The sequence below is a fragment of the Balaenoptera musculus genome, chromosome 17, assembly GCF_009873245.2.
Source record: "Balaenoptera musculus isolate JJ_BM4_2016_0621 chromosome 17, mBalMus1.pri.v3, whole genome shotgun sequence".
NCBI classification, from domain to species: Eukaryota; Metazoa; Chordata; class Mammalia; order Artiodactyla; family Balaenopteridae; genus Balaenoptera; species Balaenoptera musculus.
In genome coordinates this window covers 42699838-42726641 of record NC_045801.1, presented here as the reverse complement: position 1 = coordinate 42726641, position 26804 = coordinate 42699838, and the positions used below count along the sequence as shown (strand labels likewise).

General features: G+C 36.2%; 1 protein-coding gene across 2 annotated transcripts in view; it reads left to right on the top strand.

Annotated features, from left to right (window-relative positions):
* The first annotated feature begins 9507 nt into the window (after positions 1-9507).
* TMEM67 (transmembrane protein 67) overlaps positions 9508-26804 on the top strand; it is a 43409-nt gene continuing 26112 nt past the window's right edge. The window contains exons 1-13 of one of the 2 annotated variants that reach the window (XM_036830852.1): positions 9508-9765; positions 11607-11695; positions 13355-13448; positions 14168-14267; positions 15732-15801; positions 15896-15970; positions 20608-20670; positions 22154-22308; positions 22409-22517; positions 23325-23411; positions 23735-23800; positions 25480-25636; positions 26012-26135. In XM_036830852.1, coding sequence (XP_036686747.1) covers positions 9540-9765; positions 11607-11695; positions 13355-13448; positions 14168-14267; positions 15732-15801; positions 15896-15970; positions 20608-20670; positions 22154-22308; positions 22409-22517; positions 23325-23411; positions 23735-23800; positions 25480-25636; positions 26012-26135 — 1415 coding nt within the window. In that variant the 5' untranslated portion in view covers positions 9508-9539. The remainder of the gene's footprint in view (positions 9766-11606; positions 11696-13354; positions 13449-14167; positions 14268-15731; positions 15802-15895; positions 15971-20607; positions 20671-22153; positions 22309-22408; positions 22518-23324; positions 23412-23734; positions 23801-25479; positions 25637-26011; positions 26136-26804) is intronic. The other variant, XM_036830853.1, reaches the window with a different exon arrangement.

Here is a 26804-nt window from a genome sequence, read left to right as displayed (position 1 = left end):
AAGGGTTAAGGAGCCCACACAGACTGTGCCTGGTTTATTACCTTGTGTGGGAATATGTTTACTTGTTTCAATCTCAATGAGTACTCTTTTGTCTCTGCTTAAAGCATGTGCATCATATGGTACCTGACCAACCCCACTGTTATGACTGTCCTCTAAGGGGAGGGAACAGGATTCCTTTCACTGCAGCATGAATGGGTGCAGCGCCTAGGCTAATTACCCTGTGTCAGCAGCAGGGAGAGACCAGCTAGCTATGGGGTGCCGATGCCCACTATTGAAGCTGAGCTTGCTGTGCCTCTTCTCTATGTAAGTAAAGTGCTGTCCCATCCAGCGCTTGACTGCACTGTATTTTTTTTTTTTGAAACTCCAATCAATACCAAGATGCAATGGGCAGAAGTGTTTGGAGTTTTCCCCAGGATCGATAATTGGTGCATTGTACTCTGATTGACACCATGCCATGTGGACACCAAAACATTCTGTCCATAAGGACTATGTCCAGAGGCCTCGTGGTCTAGGTCTAACCCACATTGGTCCTCTGCTCCCTTCCCAGGGATGAAATGAGGGAAGAGAGCATTGAGCTCCCCTTAGAGTTTGGAAGATGACAATAAACTAGAGAATGAGGGAATGAAGCAAGTTTTGATCTTTTCCTTTTCAACAAATGTGTATTAAATGCTTATAATGTATTACACACAACTCCAGGAGACAATGGTGAACAAAAATGGACATGGTATTTACTCTCGTGAAGACTATAGTTCAGGAGAAGAGAGAAAACTAGTGAAAGAATTATTCAACTAAATGTAAATTTACGACAGGGATAAGAGCTGTAAAAGGTAAATACATGTTCCTCTGAGAGTATTTCATAGGAGGGCCTGGCCTTCTCATGGAAGTCAGGAAGAGAAGTGACAGATGAGCTGGAAGGAAAGGAAGAATTAACAAGGTAAAGGGAAATTACTGGGAAGGGAAAGGGAGGAGAGGTGGTGCAGGTAGAGAAGTGCACAGGCTCAGTGGCAATCAGAGAACTGAAAGAAGACCAGTGTGGGCAGAGTGCACAGGACAATGAAAGGCTGCAGGAAGAAGTCAGACCCTGCTGGGGGTTACGGTTCATGTTAAAGACTTTGAGCTTTCCAGTGGAAAACCAATGAACTATTTTCAGCAGAGAGGTGACATACTAGACTTGCATTTCAAAAGATTACTCCAGCTGAGGTCTGGAGAATGGATTAGACTGTGGCAAGAGTATGCACATGAAGACAGGTCAACAGGTTATTTTGACTTCCAGTTTAAGGTGACAGTTTGAACTGTAGTTATTTTCACTCCTTTCAGAAATCCAAATAAAATATCAGAAAGGGAACTTTCAAAGGAGTTCTGACAAGAATGAAGATGATAGGGTAGGAGACAACAGCAATAAAACTTTGCAAGCAGCAATCAGATGGATATGTGATCGTTTATTTTGTGAATCCAAGAGGATTCTGTATTGACAGTGGAAAAAGCTAAGAAGCAACCTGATATGCACCAAATAAGTCCTCAAAGGCTTAAGAGGCCTCAATATCTTCTGCTGGGGAAGGAAGTGAAAACAGAGTTGATTGAACATCAATTTATAAAGCACTGAAGACATGCACTTAAGGCTCTTTCCTTCCAGTACAAGAAACCTGTCTCTCCCCCACTATAGCAGAAGATTGAAGGTTTATTCTCTGGAGAGAGTACGACTTAGGGACAATGGGTACAGATGAGATCAGAGGCTCTATATAGAAAAGAAGGGCATCATGTGAATGATGAAATTGAATGACAAAACTCACACTCTCTTTCCCCACTAAAACTGGTAACCAAGCTTAAATCTTCAGGGAGAAGATTATTTCTGGGGAATTCGATCAGCACAACAGGGGGGAAACTACTAAGTAAGTGTGGGGGAAGACTAAAGACATTTTCAGATATGCAAGGTCTCTAAAATTTCCGTCTTATGAACCCTCTCAGGAAGCTGTTGAAGTATGTGCTCTGCCCAAAGAAAGAAGTAAACCAGGAAATAAGAGGATATACAATCCACTAAGCCTGAGATCTCTCTTTTCCTCTTCCAGCTTAACAGAGTGCATATTCTCTTCAATCTTGGTTTACTCCCTTGAGGAGAGATCATATAATATACTGGTTAAGAACATGGATGCCTGAGGCAACAAAAACAAAAATAAACCAGTGGGACTACATCAAACTAAAGAGTCTTCTGCACAGCAAAGGAAACTATCAATAAAATAAAATGGCAACCTACCAAATAGGAGAAAATATTTGCAAATCATATATCTAATAAGAGTAACTATCTGAAATATATAAATCACTCATACAATTCAGTAGCAAAAACCCCCAAAAATCCAATTTTAAAAGGGGCATAAGATCTGAATAGACATTTATCCAAAGAAGACATACAGATGGCCAACAGGCATGTGAAATGGAGCTCAACATCACTAACCACTCAGGAAATCCAAATCAAAACCACAATGGGATAACACCTCACACCTGTTAGAATGGTTATTATCAAAAAGACAAGAAATAAGTATTGGCCAGCATATAGAGAAAAGGGAACCCTTGTGCACTCTTGGTGGAAATGTAAATTGGTGAGCCATTATGGAAAACAGTATGAAGGTTCCTAAAAAATTAAAAATAGAACTGTCATATGATCTAGCAATTCCACTTCTGGGTTTTGTCTGAAGAAAATGAAAATACTAACTCAAAAAGATATATGCACCCCCATGTTCACTGTAGCATTATTTATAATAGCCAAGATATGAAAACAACCTAAGCATCCATCAATGGATGAATGGATAAAGAAGTTGCAAGAGACATATATACACACACACACACACACACACACACACACAGTGGAATATTATTCAGCCACAAAAAAGAATGAAATCTTGCCATTTGCAATAACATGGATGGAACTTGAGGGCGTTATAGTAAGTGATAAGTCAGACAGAGAAAGACAAATACCATATGATCATACGATCTCACTTATGTGTGGAATCTTTAAAAACAAAAAAAGCCAAACTCATAGATACAGAGAACAGATTGGTGGTTGCCAGAGGCAGGGGGTGAGCAAAATGGGTGGAGGGTGTCAAAAGGTACAAACTTCCAGTTATAAAATAAATAAGTCATGGGGATGTAATGTACAGCATTGTGAATATAGTTAATAATACTGTATTGTATATTTGAAAGTTGCTAAGAGAGCAGATCTTAAAAGTTCTCATCACAAGAAAAAGAATTTTTAACTATGTGTGGTGACAGATGTTGACCAGACTTATTGTGGTGATCATTTGGCAATATATACAAATATTGAATCATTATGTTGTACACCTGAAACTAATGTTACATGTCAGTTGTGCCTCAATAAAAATAAATAGATAAAATAAAATATTTTCCTAAAAAGATAAGAAAAGAAAAAGAACATAGATGCCTGGATCCTAATACAAGTTCTTATTGGCTCTCTCTGTTCCTAAATTTCCTCATCTATAAATGGGGGATAACAGTATCTACTTCAAAGGGCTACTGTGAGGATTAAAACCACTTGGAGGAGAACCTGGCCCATAGTAAATGTGTTATATATATTGAAAGGAGAGTCATAGTTCTGAGGAAGAATTGAGGATTTTTTTTTAATGATAACACATGATAACTAAAGAAGCAAAGAAGACACTTACTCGAATAAGAGAAAGATAAAAATTGTGGTACAGGACATGACTCAAATGTGAACAGCATTTAAGTGGTCATAGTAAAGTAAAAGTGATTACTACTCTAACTGAAAATTTAAAATAAATACATTAAAAAGATGGAGAGGTACAGAAAATGTGATAAAAAGCAAATCTTCATCTTCCATAGCAGGCAGACAACTGATAATGCCTACAGCTGAAAAATTAAGTTTAAAACAGGCCATTGCAGTAATTAAGGGGGTGGGGGGGGGAGGTTGTATTTAGGGTGTCAGTGATGGCAGAGATTAAGAAAAGTAAAAGAATTCAAGGGATATTTGGGCAATAAAGTCAAGAGATATTTAGAAGATAAAAATCAAGAAGTCTTGCTAATGGACTGAAATAGGAAGTTGAAGGGAAGGAAAGCATCAAAAGTTACTCCTAGAGTTTTGGCCTTTATTACAGTTTGGATGATGTTGCCATTAACTGAGATAGAGGACACTAGAAGAGAGCAAGTTTGGGGGTGGGAGAAGGGATGGAGATCATGAGCTGTTGTTGGACACCTGGATTTAAAGATACTCCATTCCACCCAAATGGAGTTTTTCAAGAAAACAGTGGAAATACTGATTTAGAGCTCAGAAAAATTACTTGGCCTGGATATACATATATATGTGAGTCATCTACAAAAAGTGGTCATTGAAGTCATGGACACGACTTTCCCTAGGAGGAAAACCAAAGAATGAGAAGAATCAAAAGTCTAGGAGTGAGCCCTCGGGGATTCCACATTTAATAGCCAAGTAAAGGAGTCTGGGCCTACAAAGGGCGGAGAGCAGGAATAACCAGAAAGTTTATTCTAGGAATAACCTGGAGGAAAACCAGGAGACTGTTCCATCATGGAAGCCAAGTTCAGTTTGGAACATACTGAATACAATGCAGCAGTTGTTTATATCTAGTTGTTTATATCTAAGAATCTGGAGATTGGGAAAGAGTGCAAGACTCACCACACAAAAGGCCCCAAATGTAGGATTTTGACCTAATTCCCCTTTTGACCACAACCTCCATTTCTGCACTTTGAATTTAGCCTTCATGTTCTTTGTAGTATTTTAATTCATTAATCCCCTCATGGACTCACTTACCTTTCCCTTTTATTTGTTAATGCCCAGGAAAGCACATCCAAGGACTCAAGAGCACCAGTAAAGAATCAGGGTTAAAAAAACGTGGGCTCTGGTGTCAAATGGCCAGGGTTAGAATCATGATCTGAGTGTGACCCTAGGAAGTCATAGATGCTTTCTGAGCCTTGGTTTTCTCATCTGTAAAGTAAAGGTGATGATAATGGTCCCAATTTAGGATCAAATGAGATATTTCAGTGCCTGACACATTGAAAGCAAGAAATTAATACCAATTATTTCAATTATTATCCATGGTCTTAACTCCCACCAACGTATTAGATAATTCCTGTAAGTTGAATTTCTACCTTTAAATGTTTTTCTTTATTCAATAAGAAGCCTTTATCTTCCCCAAGTATTTTCTATGTTCCTTTAATGTCACAGTCCACTCAGCCACCCAGATCAGAAAACCTGGGAATGATCCTTATTCCTGTTTACTTCCTCTATCCAAGTCATAAAATTCTCACAATTCTTCCTCCTAAACAGCTCTTTCATTTATCTTCTCCTGCCTCTCCCTTCTTCCCCTGCCCTATTTAGACCCTAGATTTCTGCTTTAACTTCCCAAGTGGTCTCTACCTCTAGAGGTTTCCATATACCTCTTTTCTAGAATATTTTCTAAAATGCAAATCTGATCAACAATGGCAGGCAAATAACAGGCATTCAAGAACATTCATTTGTATTTCTTCCTACTTTTCCAGCCTCATCTCCTGCCACTGACCATACACACCCCACACCTCAGGGATACTGAGGTATGTGTCATTCACTGGTGTGCCTGCTCACTCATGCTTCTGGGTCTGTTCTGCTGGTCCCGCTACCTGTCCTGTCCTACAGTGTCTCCTCCTCTGTGACTTCTTCACTGATCTCCCTCCTACCCACCAAGGCAGGGGTAATCCCATCTTCAAGTTGCACAGTCTCAATTAGAGCAGTTATCTCAAAATATTTTAATGATTTGTTTCTATGTATTTCTTTCTATGAAGCCCCTGAGAGAAAGCGCCAGGGATAGCTCTTGTCCCTAACAAGTGTCTACTCATAGAAGTGCTCAATAAATGTTTGAAAAATGATTGAACTCCCCACCAAAGATGAGATACCCTCTGACTTCCCATAGGGCTCTCTTTCCTGGCGATTATGCCTCTCTTAACTCAGTTTAGGGATTCAAAAACACAATAGTCTTTGGAACACTCAAGATGATTCCCATTTCCAGCTCCAAACTCTTCATCAAGCCCTAGACCTCCACATCCATTTCTGTTATACCTCTCTACCTGAGTAAGCAACTCGTTCAACATAACCAAACTATACTTGTCCTCTCCATAAACTGTTTACTTTGACCCTAGGACTTTCCTAGCCTATCTTCTAGATGCTCCCACTCCAACGTGATCTAGCCTTTTTGCAGGTAAGATCTAGACTTGCTGCCAATTTTCAACTCTAAATGATTTCCCTTCCAATTATCCACTCTACCTTTTCAAAATATTTCTTACTTTTACCTATGTTCTTTACTTAGAAAACTGACCTTGCTCAATTTCTCTGATCCCTAGCCCAAGATTTATTGATGGCTTCACTCATCTTTCTTTTTTCCTTCTAATCCGAGAATGACTTTCTTCCCCTTAGATGGTCCTCCTCCCACTCTTACTTTAAGTCCTTGACCCCTTCCCAGGAGCTCAAGAGAGAGTCAATTATTCCTCTCTCTATTTTAAATCTCTCTTCTACTACTCCTTTCCTTTACTCTCCACTTATAGACATAGTCTCCTTATCCTAAAGAAAAAATTAAAATTCTTTTAGCTCAGTCCCTTCTTTTGCCTTCCTTTCAATGCCAAAATAGTCTACATCTGGTGGTTGCTCTTTCTCAGTACTGTTCTATGACTTGCTTCTACCCCTATCACTGTAATAAAACTGCACTCTAAAAGATAACTAATGATCCCCTAATTTCCAAATCCAAAGACTTTTTCTCCATCCTCAGCCTCCTTGACTTTTTGTAGCATTTATATTGTTAGGACACACAGCATTGTGGTTAAGCAGCCCCAAGAGTTAAACTGCCATAATTTAAAGTTGCTTCTGTAAATTGCAAGCCTTGAATTTTGGTAAGTTTTAAAAATCTTCTGTCTCCATTTGTCATCTATAAAAAAAGAGATGATAATAGCAGTATAGGTTTCATAAGGTTGTTGAGTGGATGATAATTTTGGTAAGGCATGTTGCAGTGCCTATCTCATTCTAGGTGTTCAATAAGCATTTGTGATAGTGTTTGAACCCATTGTTTCACTTTTGGGGGGTAAAGTTCTTCCTAAGCTGACATTAAAACATGTTCTTCTTCTCATCCACTTCTATGTATAACTCTTTCACTTCTTTGCTGGGTGATATTGGGCATGTCTTTAAGCCTGATAAGTGGAGATTACTACCTATTCATAAAAAGATTGAAATGATACATGTAAGAAGTTTAAGTTTAGCACAATATCTGGCATACAGAAAACATTTGCTTTTCTGACTAAAGAGACAGAGGAAACTTCTCTGGTTCAGTAACTTTCCTTCTTCCTGTCTTAAATCTGAATGTTGATATCTGGTGTAAGGCAATCACATTGCAGGTAGGAGCGAAAAGCCAAGAAAACAGCAGAGATGACTATCTGATATCATTGAATGAACACCAGCAGCCCCTACCTCCAGAATTCCCATGTTTGATTTTGTTTAAGCCACTGTGAACTGGCTTAAACTACCTGATCTTCTATTACTTGCAATGAAAATATTCCTAATGATACATCCCAATTTATGCTTAACAGGTTTAGCTAACAGCCTTTCTGTTATCCTTCTAGGCAGTTTATAAAGATGAACCGAGAGTATCTACAGTTATTTCCAACTTAACTACATCTATTTTGAATCCTTGTGCTACAAATAAACTATTTAGCTCTTTGGGGGAGTTTTTTAGGTGCAGTGCCCAAAGTTCTTAGACAACCACATAGTTCCACTGTCTGTGGTATAAAATGGCAGTATCATCTTGTTAACTAAAGAAAATAGGTTTGTCCTACATATAGAATATGCCTTTTTTTCTCTATCTATTCTGCAAAGAAGCCACTAAATAGATTGAGAAGATAACAATTGAGTAAAGCAACTCGTTCAACATACTGAGTATGAAAAGATAATAACAATTTTGGAGTTGGCCAGATGGAGACAGAGTCTAGTTTCACCACTTCCTAAAATGTAACTTTTTTGATCCTCAGTTTCTTTAGTTGTAAAAGTAGCCAAAAAAGGGGATAGCGTTCCTGCAAAGGGTTATTATGAAGAGTTAAGGTTAATGCTGTCAAGTGCCTAGCATAGTGCACAGTGTGGAATACTAAGAATCTGCTCTTTTATTGCTTCAATTATATAGTAGACAGTGAGTAAATTTTACTGCCCTGACCACTCCCACAGAGCATTAAGGAAGACTAGAGTTCACCCACAGGAAGCTTTTGCAGATTAATCTCAACTATTCTGACCATACTCTTTCTGAGCCCCCATTAACATCTATGGAGTCATATGTTTTTCAAAAATTATATTCAGATAAGTGATTTTTACTTCAAATTAGACACTCCAACAACATGGTAGTTACTCAAAAAACATTTTTTTAATGCCTCTTTAAGGAACAGTTTTCATAACATACACCTTCTGTGTCATAGATATTAGCGACAAAGTGAATGCTGGTCTTTTAGGGAAGGTCACATGACAAATACTAGGCCTAATGGTGGCTAATAGTTAAAGTTATCTAACTTCCTTAGATGCATTTTCCCACACATATTGAGAACATTATACGTGTGTGTGTATTTTCCTTAATAGTGATAAATCATCATTTTTATTATGAAGTTTGTGGGTTTTTTGGGAAAGCCAAAAGTCATTTCAAGATACCACTGATGAATAAGGTGGCTTCAAAATATGTCAGATTTTATTGGGGGGGGGGGAGAACAAAATACAACAACAAAAGCAGAAGTGAAATTTAAATATTAAGAAATAACTTTTTCTTTTATGACCCAGAAACTGGCTTTGAAGGTAATTCTAAAATGTTTCGGGGCTAACAGCTTCCAAGAGTGCCCATTTTGAAAGACAACAATCATGTATGTGTATATTTGATTTTAAAAAATAAGTTCCTTTTTTATTCACAACTGGACTAAAGATCTCATTTTATAATCATGATGTTTATGCTTAAAACATAGAACATGGAAACACAAAGAAAGGTCTGTCAGGAAAGATCTGTTTTTAGTGCTTGAGCCAATCTTCCAACATTGCATATTTCAGATCAGTGCTTTTCCTACGTTTTTGACCAATGTATTTTGACAAATACATTGTTGGAATGTCTCCTTTAACACGAAAATGACCTAGTCTGTGTAAATTTTGATGTAAATATCATTTAACAGTTAAATGAAGCAATACTTAATTTGTGTGATAAAAATCAGATATTTTCTTTGCTGTGGTTATCTATTTCGCGACCTCCTAAATTGATTTCACGTCCCGCTAATGGGTCGAGTAGCAGAGTTTGAAGCAAACGTTTTCAATAGCCGGTCCCACCTGCCAGGCTCCAGGGTTAGCTTGCCTCTAACTCATCCTTTCCCAGACCAGCCAGCTTCCCGAGGCTTTGGTAACCTAGCAACCAGGCAGCGCAGGCAGACACTTCCGGACCGCAGATGTCCAATCAGCTCTGCAGAGTTGTCGCGGAGGCTGATGGGGCGCCGGAGACTGCGCGGCCGCTAGTGTGTGCATCATGGTGACGGGCGGACGCGGGACTGTGGTGGCAATGGCGGCTTGGTCAACCTTAAACGCTGCGGGTGTGACTCTGTTCCTCTTGTTGGTCCTTCTTCGCGTCTCACAGGCTCAGACCTTCTTCTTCCCTTTCCGGCAGCCGGAGACGTGCGGCCACAACCAGTACTTCGATATCTCCGCGCTCTCCTGTGTCGCGTGTGGACCCAATCAGAGGCAGGATGCTCGAGGTGAGACGGTCCAGGATGGGCCCTAGCCAAAGTAACACCTCCGCCTTGATGCTGTCCCCAGACCCCTCGTCACTAAAACATCTTTTCGTCTGCGGAAGGAATGTTTCAGAAAGGTTAACTGCCAACGCCTGAGAGGAGGGTTTCCTTGGAGGATTGAAGCTTGCACACAACGAGTGAGGTTGGGGAAACCCTGAGTCAGCTACCTCATAGGCTGTCGTAATTAATTTCTCGGCTCCAGTCCCCCACTCCTCATCCGGGGGGTCTTTAGGGAGGCACCTGGAAAGCTGACTACCGAAGGAAGAAAAATAGAGAAGTAATCTGAGGTGCAGAGGAGCAGGTGACAGAACAGGTTAGGGAGGGAATGCAAATTAGCGCTTGTAAACTTTGATAGTTTTTGATCTTTTCAAATCCCAGAATTTAGAGCTGGAAGGGACCTTAACCGTAATCAGGTCCAGTCTTCTCGTTTTACAGAGAAGGAAATGGAAGCCCAGATGAGGTCGTAATGTCTTCTTTGTCTTCTAAATTGGGGACGGGAAGAACTCCTGTCTCTTTGCCCTCAGTCTTGACCTATGTGTTTCCACTATACAGTCTGTCCGTAATATTATAGATTTCCTTAGGATTTAGCCCTTTCATTGTTGAATATTACTGATTGCCTTTAAAGTCTCTTTAGATTAAACTTAACTTTTTTCTTCTTGAGACGTTCATCATTTGGTCCTAGTTGTCCTCACTGAAACTGCTCAGAATAAGAGTTTTCCCATATTATAAAGTTTAGAATGTTTTTAATTTCGGTTTGGGCACCCAGGGTATTAACTTTCTGCCATCTTGAAATTTGATGTATCTTTATTTAAGTCATTGTGTAGGACAGGTCAGGATTCTCAGGTGAGGAAATATGAATGAGAAAGCATTACCCAGACTCTAAAGTGTAAGGTTCATAGTTATGAACCCTGATATCATAAGCATTCTACTACATGGATTCCTATGGGTGCTGTATCCACTTAATGCCTTCTTAGAGAATGCTGTCCTTACCTACCCAGCAAATTGAGTAGTGATTATCTTATAAAGTTTACTATCTTTCCAAACAGAGGAAAACAGTGATTTATTTGAATCGAGATAACTTTCCTAATAAGGTTTTGTTTTGACAAAGTAAATTTGAATTCATTGAATATATGTGTATGGTTGGATGAAATAGAAATGTAAAATCTCCCATAGCAGTTAATCAGTAGTTTGGTTATTAGTTTAATAGTTATAACTTAATAGTTTATTTATGCTTGCACTTAAAATGGTAGCAAACACAATACCTACTGTGTGCCAGACGGATTCTAAGACCTTTACAGATAATAACTAACTTATATTAACCCCGTGAGGTAGGTACTGTTTGTTGTTCCCATTTTAGCAAATTGGAAGCCAAGGCACAGAGCAGTTCAGTACCTTGCTCAGAGTCACACAACCAAGTAGCAGAATCAAGATTAGAACCTACGCAGTACTGGCTCCACTGTGTTGCTTTTTTTTTTTTTTTAATATTTATTCATTTGGTTGCGCTGGGTCTTAGTTGTGGCAGGAGGGCTCCTTAGTTGCGGCTCACCTGGCTCCTTAGTTGCGGCTTGCGGGCTCCTTAGTTGTGGCATGCAAACTCTTAGTTGTGGCATGCATGTGGGATCTAGTTTCCTGACCAGGGATCAAACCCCAGCCCCCTGTATTGGGAACACAGAGTCTTAACCACTGTGCCACCAGGGAAGTCCCTCCGCTGTCTTGCTCTTAACTACTACTTCTTAAGAGTTATTAAAATTTTCCTATCTTGGAGTTTTATTTATCAAGGTCAAAATTGGCTCTTTTCTTTTTAGGAACTGTATGTGTGTGTCTACCAGGATTTCAGATGATCTCTAATAATGGAGGACCTGATATTATTTGTAAAAAGTGCCCGGAAAACATGGTATGGAGTATTTATTTTAAAAAATAATCTTACTGTAAAAAATAATAAATTAAATACCTTTGTTTTTTAAACTACGATTTAATGCTGTACTCTAATATTTTCCCACACATTTTAAAATTATTAAGCCAACTTTGTTTTTACTAGAGTAAATTTTGGGAGATCAGTGAAATTTTGCAAACTTGGAAAAAAACAAAGATATTGCTTTACTTTTTAAAACCTGAAATCTGAAAAAACACAAAGCTGTGAAAATTTGAGTGTCTTTATTTTTATTTTTATTTCATAGAGAAACTGAGTTATAAAAGCAAATATCAATAGATGAGTGAATGATACATATATAGAGCAGTTTTGCATGTGTGTATCATTTGGTACAGAGTGAGTTCAGTGTCTTAGATTTAGCGTCAACAGTTTTTTATAATGATTCATGTTCGTAATGATATCTGAGTGATAAGTTCATGAAATGCCAGTTTCATCAGTAAATAGGTTAATATCTGTTGCTGTTTTGTTAATCATTTCATTATATCATAATTTTTGGAAAATTAGTAAATTAATAGTTACTGTATATGATGATTCTTAATTAACAGAAATATATCTTTGAATCATTTTGGGTAATTAGGAGTCAGTGTGCCAGTTCTGCCTTTATAGTAATATTTCTTCTCATTATTGTATTAAAAAAATTGAGTCTGGGAATTTAATATTTAATATATAAACCAGTCCTGGTTTGTGACTAGTACTTACAGGTTTGATGATCATTTTGAAACTTTATATTTTTGGAAATATTGACCCTAGCTGAATTACAGTGATAAAAAGCTGCTAATATGAAATGGTGCCAAAGCAGATTTATTTTTCAGTGACATTACTAAGCTATCGTAATTTTTAAATAGTCCTACATGTATAAATGTACTAATAAATATAGGAGCATTTCTTGATATATCTAGTCTTTTCAACCAAAACCTAAAATAATTTGTGGCATTGTTTTGTTGTTACCATTGTTTTCTATTAATTTTGGTTACATCCATATTTGTAATAAAATTACTGTATTTTTACCCCAGGTTTTTTTCTAAACCATATAATATTTTAAGCCCAATTTTTGATGATGTCATATTTTATCAAAAACCTTTACTAGTACAAACTATTAGTAGATAAAAGGAAAGATCTCATAATTTAAACAACTTTAAGTATATTTATTTACCATAAAATTCATCCATTTTAAATCATAACTTAATTGTTAAAAGCTATTGTATTTGAATTTTAAAAAATTAGAATAACTATTTTAGAACAGGTAAGACTAAACTATTAATTGGCTATCTGTTGATTAAATAGTGTTGAATTTCGTTGCATTTTTTCTTTGTAAATGGAAAAACTGAATGACAATATTAATTATGAGAGTAAGGACTCATTTAAATTGAAAATCATAAGGAAGAAAGAACTATTGCCTGGAGTTAATAGTAGTCAGTACTTATAGTAATAATGTATAGCTTAATTTTTGAATATAAGCACAAATTGTCTATCCAGGAAATCTTTATGTGGCTCATATTTGTATAATTTATTTGCATATCTCCTGCAAATTATACACTATTGTGGCTTTTTGAACTTATATGATCAATTAAGAAGGAGAACATTAATTAAGAAAGGGAAAATAATTTTTTTTTTTTAATTTAGAAAGGTGTTACTGGAGATGGCTGGAACTGTATTTCTTGCCCTGGTGGTTTAACTGCAGAAGGAAAATGCCACTGTCCCACTGGCCATATTTTAGGTAAGAAGTAGATTCTAGAATGTGTCCTTATAGACTCTTTTTTTTCCCTGTTTTTAATGTACATTGTATACATTGTAACCACAGGAAATATAAGTGGTATTTTTTATGTAAATATTTCATACCAAAAACATTGTTCTCCAGCATACTTTTTTCCATTAATGGTATGATCTGTTAGAGCTACCACATTCTTTTTAATCCACTCCATGGTATTTCATAGCATTTTGCTATTTAAAATATTTAGATTGTTTTCTAACAAATAATGTTTTGATCAATATTCTTATGTACATGTTCAATGTTTCTGTGGGTTAGGTATCTGAAAATGGAATTGTAGTATTATAAGGTATGTGAATTTACAATTTTAATAGATACCACCAAAAGCCCTCTAAGTTGTGAAACTTATCAGAAGTCTATGAAAATACTTGTTTCCCCAAATCCAGTGTAACAGGGACATGCAGGTAAGAGGTAAGAAGTTCTTTGAGGAAAATATATTAATTTATTATGACGATGATGATTTGGAAATTGGTTTCTGTATTTTTTATGTGGGAATGGGGAAGCCTTCACTTTTCGATACTTTATTATGGATGGTGTTTGACATGTCTTTATGCAAACAAGGTGTTTTGAGAATTGCTAGAATAATAATTACACCTGGGTTTTACAAAGTGTATAGAAGCTTATCTATTGACTATGAGGTAACATCTTATTGTTTCTAAATTGTTTAGTGGAAAGAGATGTTAATGGAACGTTGTTGTCTCAAGCAACTTGTAAGCTCTGTGAGGAAAGTGAAAACTCTTTTACAATAGCAAATGCTTTAGGAAACAGGTAAGCGGTGTGCTGGGTGCTGACTTCATTAATGTCTTATATTTATGTAGAATCTGTGCCTTTCCTATCAGATTCCTTGCTCCTCACAATAACCCAAGGAAGGATAGAAATAAACAGGTAAAGAAGCTGAGGCCCAGAAAATGAGACAGAATAGGGTTTAATTCTTGTTTCAGTGTCTTGTTGGTTGTTTGACCTCGCTCAATAAGTCTGTCTCCTTGTCTTCAGAATGGGAACATACCACCCACTTCATAGGCTGTTACCACAGCTCAGAAACATACTTTACATACCTAAAGTTCTTAGCTAAGCACTACAGAGTAAGTGCTCAGTAAAAGGTAGCTAATTTTTGTTTGTCATGTAATTTGTACATAATCTATAATATAATGCATAGTATATAATAGTAACTTTTATTTGCAATCTACTTATTATATACTAGGTACTATCTTTATATATTATATTACATAAAAATATGTTAATAAATGTGATGATAATTATCATAACCCAGGTATCCTGATTTATAGCCTTATTCTCTGTCACTTCCTGTTCCCATGCATACCTGCACACCACACACACACCCCTCCCTTTCTTTAACTCAAACACATCATCCCTATTCCAATTCTTCAATTTTTTTAGACGCCTACATGCTGACCTCCCTCTAAATACCATTTTCTCTTCAGTTCCCAAATTTGAGACAGAAAATACTTGAGCAGTTTCTCCTGGGGATACTTAGTGTTGGATCATCTTTTCTCTCAGGCTGACCTAGGTTGTAGCATCCTAATACAGACTACTGGGTTGATCCCCTATTCCTCCCCTCTTATACCTCCCCAAGCCTAGTCTGAGTTCTGTGCTGTGCCCCAGCTCCTCCTCCTACCTGTTCTATTTTGTAAGTAATGAGTACCCATAGAAGCCTATCAGCGTCCCCACTAGTCCACTGCCCTCCCTCCCTCTATATCTTTCATTAATGAAAAATATAAAGTATTTTCCTAAAATAAATAAAGACGATGAAAAGACTTTAAGAGTGTTTGTTGTAGATTTGATGAGGGTATAGATACTTGTTTCTTTTCAGCGTGTTACCTTTTTGCTTTGTGGCAGAAAAATAAGGAAAGTATATTCGATAATAACTACTTATAAAAATAGATTTGGTTTCATTTATATGAGTTTGTTGGGCTCTTTTGTTATTTGAGTGACTTAACCATCTTTGCTATTCAATACTCTTTATTTTATATTACCTGTGGTTTCAAAAGAATATTCGCCTATTATTGGTTAATTTTATTTATTTATACCTTGCCTTGTAATACAGAGTAGTATATCAGCATTAATACTTTTAATATGTTTACTATATTACAAGTAATTGCTTAGTTGCATGAATCTATTCTAATCTAATCAGTTAGGAAGACAAGTTCTCAATTAAATTAGGACTAGTGTAATTTATTAACATTTAAAAAATTATTTTTGTTATATTGACAGGTGTGTCCAATGTGAACCAACATTCATTAATACCAGCAGGTCCTGTGTGTGTTCAGAACCTAACATTTTAGTAAGTCTAATCAAATTGATAATGTATATACTTTTAAATTAAATTACTTATATTCTTCCATAAACTTTTTTTTTTTTCTTATTTATTAATGAAGACAGGGGGATTATGCTTCAGTAGCACAGGGAATTTCCCTCCACGTATGATTTCAGCTGCACGTTATGGAGATCTTGTGAGTATGCTTCAGTTTTTTTGTTCTATTGTTAAGGATATTTCTGCATTTCTTCCTTTGGTAATTAATTTGGGGCTAAAATGAGAAACGTTTATGTGTAAATCACTTTAAAACAGAAATTATCAGTCAATAAGAAACAGACTAACAACTCAGCATTATAATTTGTAAGTACAGTTGCTCTCTTCTCTACCTTAGCTCATTTCTTTTTCAGTGGATTTCAGAATGTTTAAGCTGGAAAGGTCCTTTATAGATCCTATAAAGAATGCAGTATAATATAGTTAAGAGCACCAGAGACTCTAGATTTGAACCCTGGATTTACCAGTCACTAGTTTTATACCTTTGGGCTTTCTAAACGTCAGTTTTATTGTCTGTAGGTTGGGTATAATAATACCTACCTCACAGAGCCTGTACATGGTAGTCACTGGAGATTTGAGGATTATTTGTATCCGGCCAAGTTCCTTGTTTATAGATGAGAGTGTGATGGCATATAGTTAGAGCTTTTGCAACAGAATCTGGTGATGACAAGATCTGGGATGTAAAATGGGAAGTGGATGAATTGGAACTGAAGAGGTCATCAGTCCGAGAGAATAGGAGTTAGATGACTAACTAGGAGTTAGTTAATGAGTAGAGCTTGTGTGGACAGGCTAGGATCTGGTTGCTACAATCATCACTGAATAAATGGGAGTGACTAGGGGGGCTGTAAGGATAGCCGTGATGAGGGTGGAATCTGGAATCCTCATGAATAAAGCAAAAATTCCTCTCCTCCAGTATAGTCTTGTGGGATTACAAGCAAGTACCAAATATTTGCAGAAAAACAAATACTAAAATAGACATATACATAGGGAGCTTAAGATCATCCAAAAATTGGCTCATTTGTAATAAGATTTATGTTTTCTGTGGCATTCTTCTCCAGTCTCGGATTATAGTGACATATATACCATTATCAAATTTGCAGGCCTTTAATTTTCATTTTTTCCTTTTCAAAATAAGTAAAAATAATTTTGCCAAAAATTCCAACAATGTCTCTTTTTCATATTTGGTCTCAGATTACCAGTCATTTAGAGGTCATGTCCCCTTCAGTCTCCTCCAATCTGGAACAGGTCCTCAGTCTTTCCCTGCCTTTCATGAACTCGACAGTTTTGTCATTTTACTATTTTTTTTTTTTTTTGGCCATGCCACACGGCTTGTGGGATCTTGTGTCCTGACCAGGGATTGAACCCTGGGCCACAGTAATGAAAACCCAGAATCCTAACCTCTAGGCCACCAGGGAAGTCCCCTAGCTTGACAGTTTTGAAGACTACAGGCCTTACAATCCAGAGGGTGACCCTCAACCTGGGTCCATCCAGTCTTTTTTCATAATCAGGACATGCCTGGCAGGAAACCACAGAAAAGATGTTGTGCTCTTCTCAATCCAATGCGTCACATCAGGAGACACATGATGTCCATCTGTCCCACCACTGGTGATGTCAACCTAACCGTCACCCCCTGCTGTAAACTCACCACATCTGCTATTAAGTTACCATTTTCCCTTTGTATTTGGTAGTATTTTTGAGGAGAATTTCCAGGGTTACACTTCTTCTTCTCTAAACCTTCTCTAAACTAAGTAGCTTTAGTTTCCACTGATGTCACTTGCCTTCATCAACCACTACTATGATGGTTGCCAAATGTTTCTATCATTCCTTCCACATTATTAACGTTCTACTGTAAGGAATTTTCCCTTCCTCACCTTTATATATTTATTTGTTCAGTAAGGACAGTATGGATTTGTGGGTTCCTATTTTATTCCTTTTTTATAATCCAGTATATGTATTATTTGTTTTGGTGCTCAAATTGTCATAGATTTGGCCATTATTAGAAGCCCCTTTGAGTTGGTTCCTATGTCTTTTTGACATATCTCTGTCATTCTTTGAGCATTTCCTTACTTTCTGGCACAATAAGATTTCCAGGCTCATCTTGTACTTTTCCTTCTTCAGCCCTGGAAACAGTTATTTCTCTAAGAAGCTCTTAAGGATAATATTTAGAAACCAAGCTTACCATGCCTAGTATGCCCTCTTTAGCAGACATAGCTAGAAAATATATACACACATTATGTATATACATACACACATCTCTAACTATTTCTGTATTTATCCTATAGTTTTATATAATTTTATAAGAGAGACATCCAATCCTCCTCAAGTAATATACCAGACAATCAATAAAAACTTTCCAAATATATGAATCAGTGTCTTCCCATTCCCTTTTTCCAAATTTCCAAAAACACCTTACGTCTTGGTTTGTTTTCCCAACTTTAATTTTGAAAAATTTTTAAGTTGCAGAAAAGTTGGAAAAAATAATAACTGTGCATATATCTTTTAGTAGTTTAACCAATTATTAATGTTTTGCCACATTTGCTTTATCTCTCTCTGTGTATGTAAACGTATGCATATGCACACATACACATCCATATTTTTTTCTGAGCCACTTGCAAATAAGTTGTAGCTGTATAACATTTCACTCCTAAATACTTTATTATGTAGCTCCTAAGAACAAGGGCATTTTTCTGGTATCACACCTAATAAGATTAAAATTAATATAATAGAATTACCTGACATACTGTTCATATCCAAATTTCCCCACTTGTTTCAATAAAGTCTTTTTGGCAAGGGGGACCCAGGATCAGTGAAAGACCCCACATTGAGTTAATCTTTTTAGTCTCCTTTAATTTAGAACAGAGAGACCCTTGTTCTGTTTTGCTTTTTGGGTTTTTTGGTTTTGTTTTGGGTTTTTTTTTTTTTTTTTTTGCTTTTATGGCATTGACTCTTGCAGAGTCAAGGCTAACTTTCTTGTAGAGCATCCCACACTCTGGATTTTTCTCATGATTAGACTCAGTGAAATGTCTTTTTGCAAAAATATGATATAGGTGTTGTGTACAGCCCATTGCATCAACAAGGAGCACATAATGTCAGGATGTGCAGTTAGTGGTGATGCTAAATTGACTGCCTGGTCATGGTGCTGTCTGCCACTTCTCTCCATTGTAAAGGTACTGTGACTAATAAGTTAGTCTGAGATTTTACTTTGAGACTACTTACATATCTATTTTAGCAGCCATTGATGAACCTTACCTGAATCAATTATTAAATTGGTTATTTCAAAATGATTTCACAATTCTGTTGTTCCCTTTATATTTTTAGTTAGTGGTCTTCTATAAAGAATGCTTTCTTTTCTCTCTGTGCTTTTTTTTTTTTAGCTTTACTGCAAACTCCAGGTATCATGAGTGTGTTATAATCTGTCACTGTTATTCTTTTTTTCAAAGCTCAAATTGTCTCACATTTGGACTTCCCTTTGGTATAGCCCCTGTGTTATTTGGACATGTCTTTCAGTCCTTAGGCACTACCTTGGTTTCTCTATACTGTGTTCCAGGCTCAACCAATGTAATTATAATTTTAAATAGTCACGTAATACTCCAGTTTATGCATTGAAATTCATGTAATTGTATGTCTATTGACTATTTAGGTTTTCTGTTATTAATAATATTGCTGTCAACCATTTTATGCACAAAGATGTGTTTTTCCTTTTGGGGAGATTATTGCCTTGAGACAAATTTCCTAAGTGTTTCTAAAAATTCCGTGGATATTGTTTTACAAAGGACCATACAACTTTATCACTGGCATTGTCTGTGGCTTCATTTTACATGCATTTGCCAGTACTGTTGTTATTGCTTTCCATTTTTACTCAGTTTTTTTGTGTGTGTTAGTCAACCTTCTATGCATAGGTTTTTTTCTTACAAAATGAGAATTTTTGCTTATTGAAGAGATGAAAATAATGAATAATGAAGTGACTCATAACTTTATTTTAGATTTCTTTGACAGTTGTGGTGTCACGATTCATATAATTTGGTTTTATCTCCGTTGTCCATGTTCAGAGAATTTATTCTGAATGGTGCTTCTCGGTGTCTCATTTTTTAACAAGATATGCAGATGAGCTTTACAGCAGTGGTGCTTAACTAGAGGCTTGTATCTGCAGCTTTCACAGCACATGCATGCCTTGGTCTCATCCTAGACATTCTGTTTCATTTGGTTTAGAATGAAGCCAAGCATTTTCTGTTCTTAGGAAATTCCACAGTTGATTCTGATACCCATCATTGTTTGAGAATCACCACTTTGGAGATTTTACATATTAGTTACTCTGTATATCCCCAGTCTCCAGTTGCTTAGAAATCATTCACAAATATTTCTTTTTTATTACTTGCCAGTTTAATACAGTGTAATAATCCTAAATCAGTAAATGTTAACCAATACTAAGTCAGAATCTAGTTTTTCTTTTATTTTTTTGCACTTTGGTTTTTGTTTTTTGTTTTAGTGAAATAGGCATAATAGTGTTTGGGTTTGTTTTTTTTTTTGATTATAGACATACTTTGTTTCCTTATATCCTTTGCCTAAGTGATGTGATTTTGTAATTCAGTCCTATTTGTAATTACTGACATTGCTTAGAATTAATTCTTACATTCCCATTAGAATCTATTTTTCTGATAATATTGAGAAAGTGATGTTAGTTATTTCCGACTCAGCAATATGCATATTAATGTCTTCTAAACAGTGTAGGGTTAAGGAATTTCTATTTGAACTTAAAACTAAAATTCATCTTTTTGTTTACAGGGCATGTCTTTCACTTCAGAATGGTTTGCAGAGTATTTGCAATCATCAGCAGCTGCTTGTTGGGTATGTTTGAATTTCTAGAAAATAATTTTATTTCATTTCAAAGAATTGTGATACAATTTTTTCCCCAGTTAATAAAACTTTTCTAAGTAGATATATCTCCTTAGTCATTTTCTGTAAGAAAAATAAACCCTTTCTAAGTGGACTGAAAGAGAATACTAAAGAAAATGTTATTCATTTCACATTTCATTATTTGTAAATTGAATGTGTCCAAACTTATTCAGCAGAAATTGAATGTTAGGGGAAACTGATTCATACTATCATTTAGTAAATGTTTATTGATGGCCTACTGTATGCCAGGCCCTGTTCTCAAATCTTTAAGTTATCTATTTCAGGAAAAGGCAGAGGAAAAATCCCTCGTGGAATTATATTGTAAGTAAATGTTAGGTGGTGCTAAGTGCTATGAAGACAAACAAATCAGGATAAAGAGCATAGAGAGTGGAAGGTGGTGCTATTTTATGGAGGGTGGTCAGGACAGGCATCTCTGGGAGCGTGATATTTGAGTAAAGATCTGAAGGAAGTAGAAGAGAGCCTTGTAAATATCTAGGGGAAGAGTATTCTAAGCAGAGACTACAGCAAGTGCAGAGGTCCCAAAGCAGGAGTTCTCTGGTGTTCGTGCTAAAGAAACAGGAAGGAGACCTGAGTGGCTAGAGCAGAGTGAGCAGGGAAAGTGGAGAGATGAGTTCACGGATGAAGGGAGTGACTATGGTGAGGACTTGGAGTTTACTGGAAGGGATGTAGAGGATTTTGTGCAAAGGAAGACAATGGTTGACCTCAGGTTTTGACAAGATCACTCTAATACGGAGAGCAGATTTTGTTGGGGCAAAGACGGAAGCGGGGGGACCATTTAGGAGAGTATTAGAGTAATCCAAGTGAGAGAAGGTGGACTCATGGACAAGGGTGGTGCCATGGAAGTGTGAGAAATGTTTAGCTTCTGGATATACTTTGAAGATTGAGCCAATAGGATTTAATGATGAGCTGGATATGAGAAGGGAGAGAAAGAATATTACTGCAGTGATTTTTATCTGAATAACTAAAAATGGAGTGGTCTTTTCCTGAAAGGGAAAACTGGAAAAGAAGTTTGAGGGGCAAACTCAACAAATGATCTTATTTTGCTGTTCATAAACAAATCACTTAAAATGGATTAGATTTATATGCATAAGCTCTAATATAGGAACAAATTATTATTCTTTCAAAAATAATTATTCTACATAATAGCTTTTTAAAATGTCATGCTGTTAGTTCTTCTTTTAATTGCTTGTCTTTATATTTCCACCCAAAATTTACAGTTAAAATGTACAAATTATTTATCTGCCATATAGAAAGTTCTTTTCTACTTAAATTAGAGGAAAAGTATTAAAAGCAAAAGAATATCCAAAAAAAGAATTTGCAGAATAGGTAAAGTTAAAACCGAGCATAATTTTTATATCAACTTTTGCTTAGGATGTTAAAGTCCATACATTTCTTTGTCATTGTTCTCTTGTAGGTGTATGCCAATCTAACATCTTGCCAAGCTCTTGGAAATATGTGTGTGATGAATATGAATTCTTATGACTCTACCACTTTTGATGCATGTCGACTGTTTCAGTTTATCTTTGAAAATACTGCTGGACTGGGCACTGTTCATTCTGTTTCGTTTTGGTAAGGCTATTCTAAATGACGAGAAATTCAGTGCAATTACTTTCACAAATACGTATTAAGAATTGTTCCCCATTATTAAAACAATTGTGATTGTTTATAGGAGACAGAATCTTCCATGGCTGTTCTATGGAGACCAGCTAGGATTAGCACCTCAAGTACTCAGTACTACACCTCTTCCTACAAATTTCAGTTTTAAAGGGGAAAACCAGGTACAAGTCACTATATTATGGAAAGATAACTACATTTTGATTTACAATTTTAAAAGGTAACAAGAATATTACTAGTCATAATTCTTGATAGGCTTTTAAAACTTTAATTACTAAACTAAATCTAAATATTAGCTGCTGAGGAACTAAACAATATAAAGTTTAGCTGCCTTACTTGAATATATGATACCTCTGGGTTATGTCGTTATGGCAGCAAGTAGTACTTGTGGGGTTGGGAAGGACAGTTTTCATCACCAAATGCAAAGCCGTCTCTGTCCTGTATCTCCACATGTTTAAAAACGGCTTCCAAAGATTGACTGGGATTCTTATGCCTTTCCTTAGCACTTCACAGCTCCAAATTCTTACCTCAACTTTTTGACCTTCTAGAATGAAAGAACAGATTTTTCCCTCCCCTACTCACCCCCCATACACACACACACACACACACACACACACACACACACTCACATTTAACAGGTTTGAAAAGAAGTTATCTGTCACCAGCACTGCCTCTCAATTCTGAAATAATAGTTTTTGTGCGAAAACCCAGTCCATTTATTTTGGTGTGTTTAATCATAGAGATACTTAGATTAATGTTGCTTCAAAGTAAAGATAGTTGAATTCAATATTTGATCTCTGGAAAAAGAAAAGATCAATCAACAATGAAAAAAATTTTATGGACTATTTTACTGAATATATACTCTGGAAGTCTAAACTCTGAAAGTTTGTATAGACTGTTTTATGTAATATATATATTTATAGAGTTTCAGAGTATGTGACATTGTTTTATTCTTGTTTTTCTTTAATCAGAATACAAAACTGAAGTTTGTTGCTGCTTCTTATGATGTAAGAGGAAATTTTCTCAAGTGGCAAACTTTAGAAGGAGGTGTTTTACAGGTGAGTATGATTCGAGCTAGAGAATTCCTAACGTGTCTTATTTTTGACTGAGACAAAGATGAGGAAAACACTAGATTATTGCTTGGATAGAGCATCAGTTGCTTGGTAGAGTTGATTTCTTTCATGTGTTTTAAATTGGAATTTCTTAAAACTACTTTAAGTTATGACTTATAACAAAGATGCTCCCTTAACTTTTCATTCCCTTGATACATTGAATGAGTATTATATAAAGTATATGTCCATGTTGAGTGTTGAGAACCCTTGACTATAAGCAAAGAAAACATTTGTGAGAGATATTTATCAGTTGTATTCTTTTGCTGTAGCTTTGTCCAGACACAGAGACAAGACTAAATGCTGCTTATTCCTTTGGAACAACCTATCAACAGAATGTAAGTTGGAACTATTTTAGACAGTCTGTATTTTAGCTTCATTTTTTCACATCAGCAATAATTGGAATATCTTTGAATTTTTGAAATTGGAAATTTTTTGTAGTAACGAATAATTTCACCGATTGATATAGTTTTTATTAATCTAATCAGCATGAAAAGAATACCTTGTCATAGATAGAGTCTTAAACATCATAATCAATTGTTTATTTACTTCTGGGCATATAGGTCATAAAAATAATCTCTACTTTTGAGCATTTTAGAATAAAGCAAAAGTATTACTTCATTTTTAATGAACAATAAAGTGTTATCACTCCCTCCTCCCTCTACCCTCCAGAAACAAATAAAAATGCTTTCCTTTTCTCTCCCTCCATGCTTTCCTCCCTCCCTCCCTCCCTGACCTTCCTTCCTTTGGTAATGCATTTTAAAACTACAGTATGGTACAAAGGAATATTGTGAGCCATTAAACGTTTGAAAGAAATTCACTAGTCTACAAAAATACTTCTTGATAAAATGCATATACATGCGCCATAGAACAAAACTGTGCTTCCAGTTTTGTTAAAACCACATTGAAAAATACTATCAGGGAAAACAGATTAGAAGATAAACATTTTTAACAGTGGTTATCTCTGAATGGTGGGATTACAGGTGATTTTCTCTCTTTTTCATATTTTCCAAATTTTCTATCATGAACGTGAATTTACTTTTATTATCAGAAATGACTTCTATGTTATTTTTTAAAAATGCTATTGTGTGTCTACCTTGGGCCAGGAGAATCAACACCTGTTAAATGCCTGCTGCTGTATGCTCAGCATTTTATCATTTTTATCTCATCTGACCCATGAAATAACTATGTGAAATACATATTATTTGTGTTTTATGAATGAGGAAATGGTGCTTAGTAAGATTAGGTAATTTATTCAAGGTGTTGCATCAAGTAAATGTTCTGTTAGGCTTGAAAATCATAGTTTTTCCATTGAACCTGGTTGCCTCTCAAGGAGTTCACAGCCTAGTAGAGAAAACAGCTATATAGACAGACAAAGAATTGCGAAGAATGTGATGTGTTGTTCTATAGATATGAACAAGGTACCATGTTAGTCCAAAGGAGGGTTCATTAGCAGTTCCTGGGGAAATATAGAAAGGCTTTACAGAGTGAGTGATACTTGAGCTTGTAAAATGAATATGAGTTTGCCAGGAGAGCACAGTGGGGAAGGGAATGTCAAGCAGAAACACCATTTGCAATGTCAGAGAGATGTAGAATAGCATAGCATATGTAGAGACTATAAGTAGATTAGTGTGACTGGACCATACACAGAGAGGGAGCAGTGGGAGATAAACCTAGCTCTGTTAAGGGGAGCCGAATCATAAACAGCAGTGTACATCAGGAGGAAGAATTGGGACCTCATCCCATAGGATAGGAGTTTTTAAACCTTTTCACTGTACACTTACTGTTGAGAATGAATGGGCTGTAGGACAAGATCCAGGTGGTTCTTTACTATTAGTTATTTTGGCCCTTATAAAAGAATCATACATAGTATTCATGTTTTGAAAGACACATGGAAATGTGTATAAACACGATAACTGAAGATATTTCATTTTACAATTAAAAAAACTTTTAAAGATAATAAATATGCTTTCTAATTTTCAATTTGGATACTTTCATTTTTCATTTTATTTTCCAGTGTGAGATTCCTATCTCTAAGATCTTAACTGACTTCCCCATGCCTACATTTTATGATGTGTACCTTGAATATACTGATGAAAATCAACACCAATATATTTGGGCTGTGCCTGTGTTAAACTTAAATCTTCAGCACAATAAAATATTTGTGAACCAAGGTAAGGCATCCATACATACCACTCTTTCTCTGAGCTGAAATCAATAAACCAGTCAACCAACATGATAATTTAATAAATCACAGATTATAAGAATGGTCATAGATTCTCTCTGAGTATAAGTTTCTATATAACATGCCTAAAAGTAAAACAGTAAGGTTGCTGGTATATTTAGAAATTTTTACTAAATATATCAGGCTTATTATTAAGAAATTATGTTATTGCTAAAAGTGTATCCTGAGAAAAATTAGTAGAACTTTGAAATCAGGGCTAATTTTAGTAGAAAAATTAGTAGAACTGAAAAAGTTCTCCTTGAGAGCTATCTTGAAGAATTGAAGGTATTTTTTAAATGCCATCTTTTTTTTTTTTTTATAAAAGACAGTAGCTCTGGCAAGTGGCTTCTGACTCGGCGCATGTTCTTAGTGGATGCACTAAGTGGAAGAGAAAACGACTTAGGAAGTCAGCCAAGATTAATTCGAGTTGCTACCCAAATATCACTGAGGTAAACAAACGTCTAATGCACTAAATGAGGCTTAGAGTATTTGGGAAAATGTGGTAGTGAAAGTACTGACCTGTAATTATCAGATGAAAACAATAAGAACACCTGAACTGGAACAATACATAATGTGTTTTTAGATGTCCCGATAGATTGGGATACACTAATAGAGGGGAGAATTACGTCAGAAGAGATTAAGGACTTTTGCCAAAATTCATATTGTAGGCCCACTCTAGACCTGCTAAATTAGAATGGGTTGAGAGGGGAAAAGTGAAGATCAGTGGGCTGAAGCAGGTATGTTAGAGCCTGCCAGGTGATTGCAGTAGGCAGGCCTCCTCCAGCTCCATCTCCTTTAACAGCTACTGTTCTAGGTTGGCCTTCATTAATTAGCAACACCTCACTCTTCCTAGGATACTTTTTTTTTTAAATAAATTTATTTATTTATTTTTGGCTGTGTTGGGTCTTCCTTGCTGCGCACGGGCTTTCTCTAGTTGCAGCGAGCGGGGGCTACTCTTCGTTGTGGTGCGCGAGCTTCTCATTGTGGTGGCTTCTCTTGTTGTGGAGCACGGGCTCTAGGTGTGCGGGCTTCAGTAGCTGCAGCACACGGGCTCAGTAGTTGTGGCTCTCAGGCTCTAGAGCACAGGCTCAGTAGTTGTGGTGCACGAGCTTAGTTGC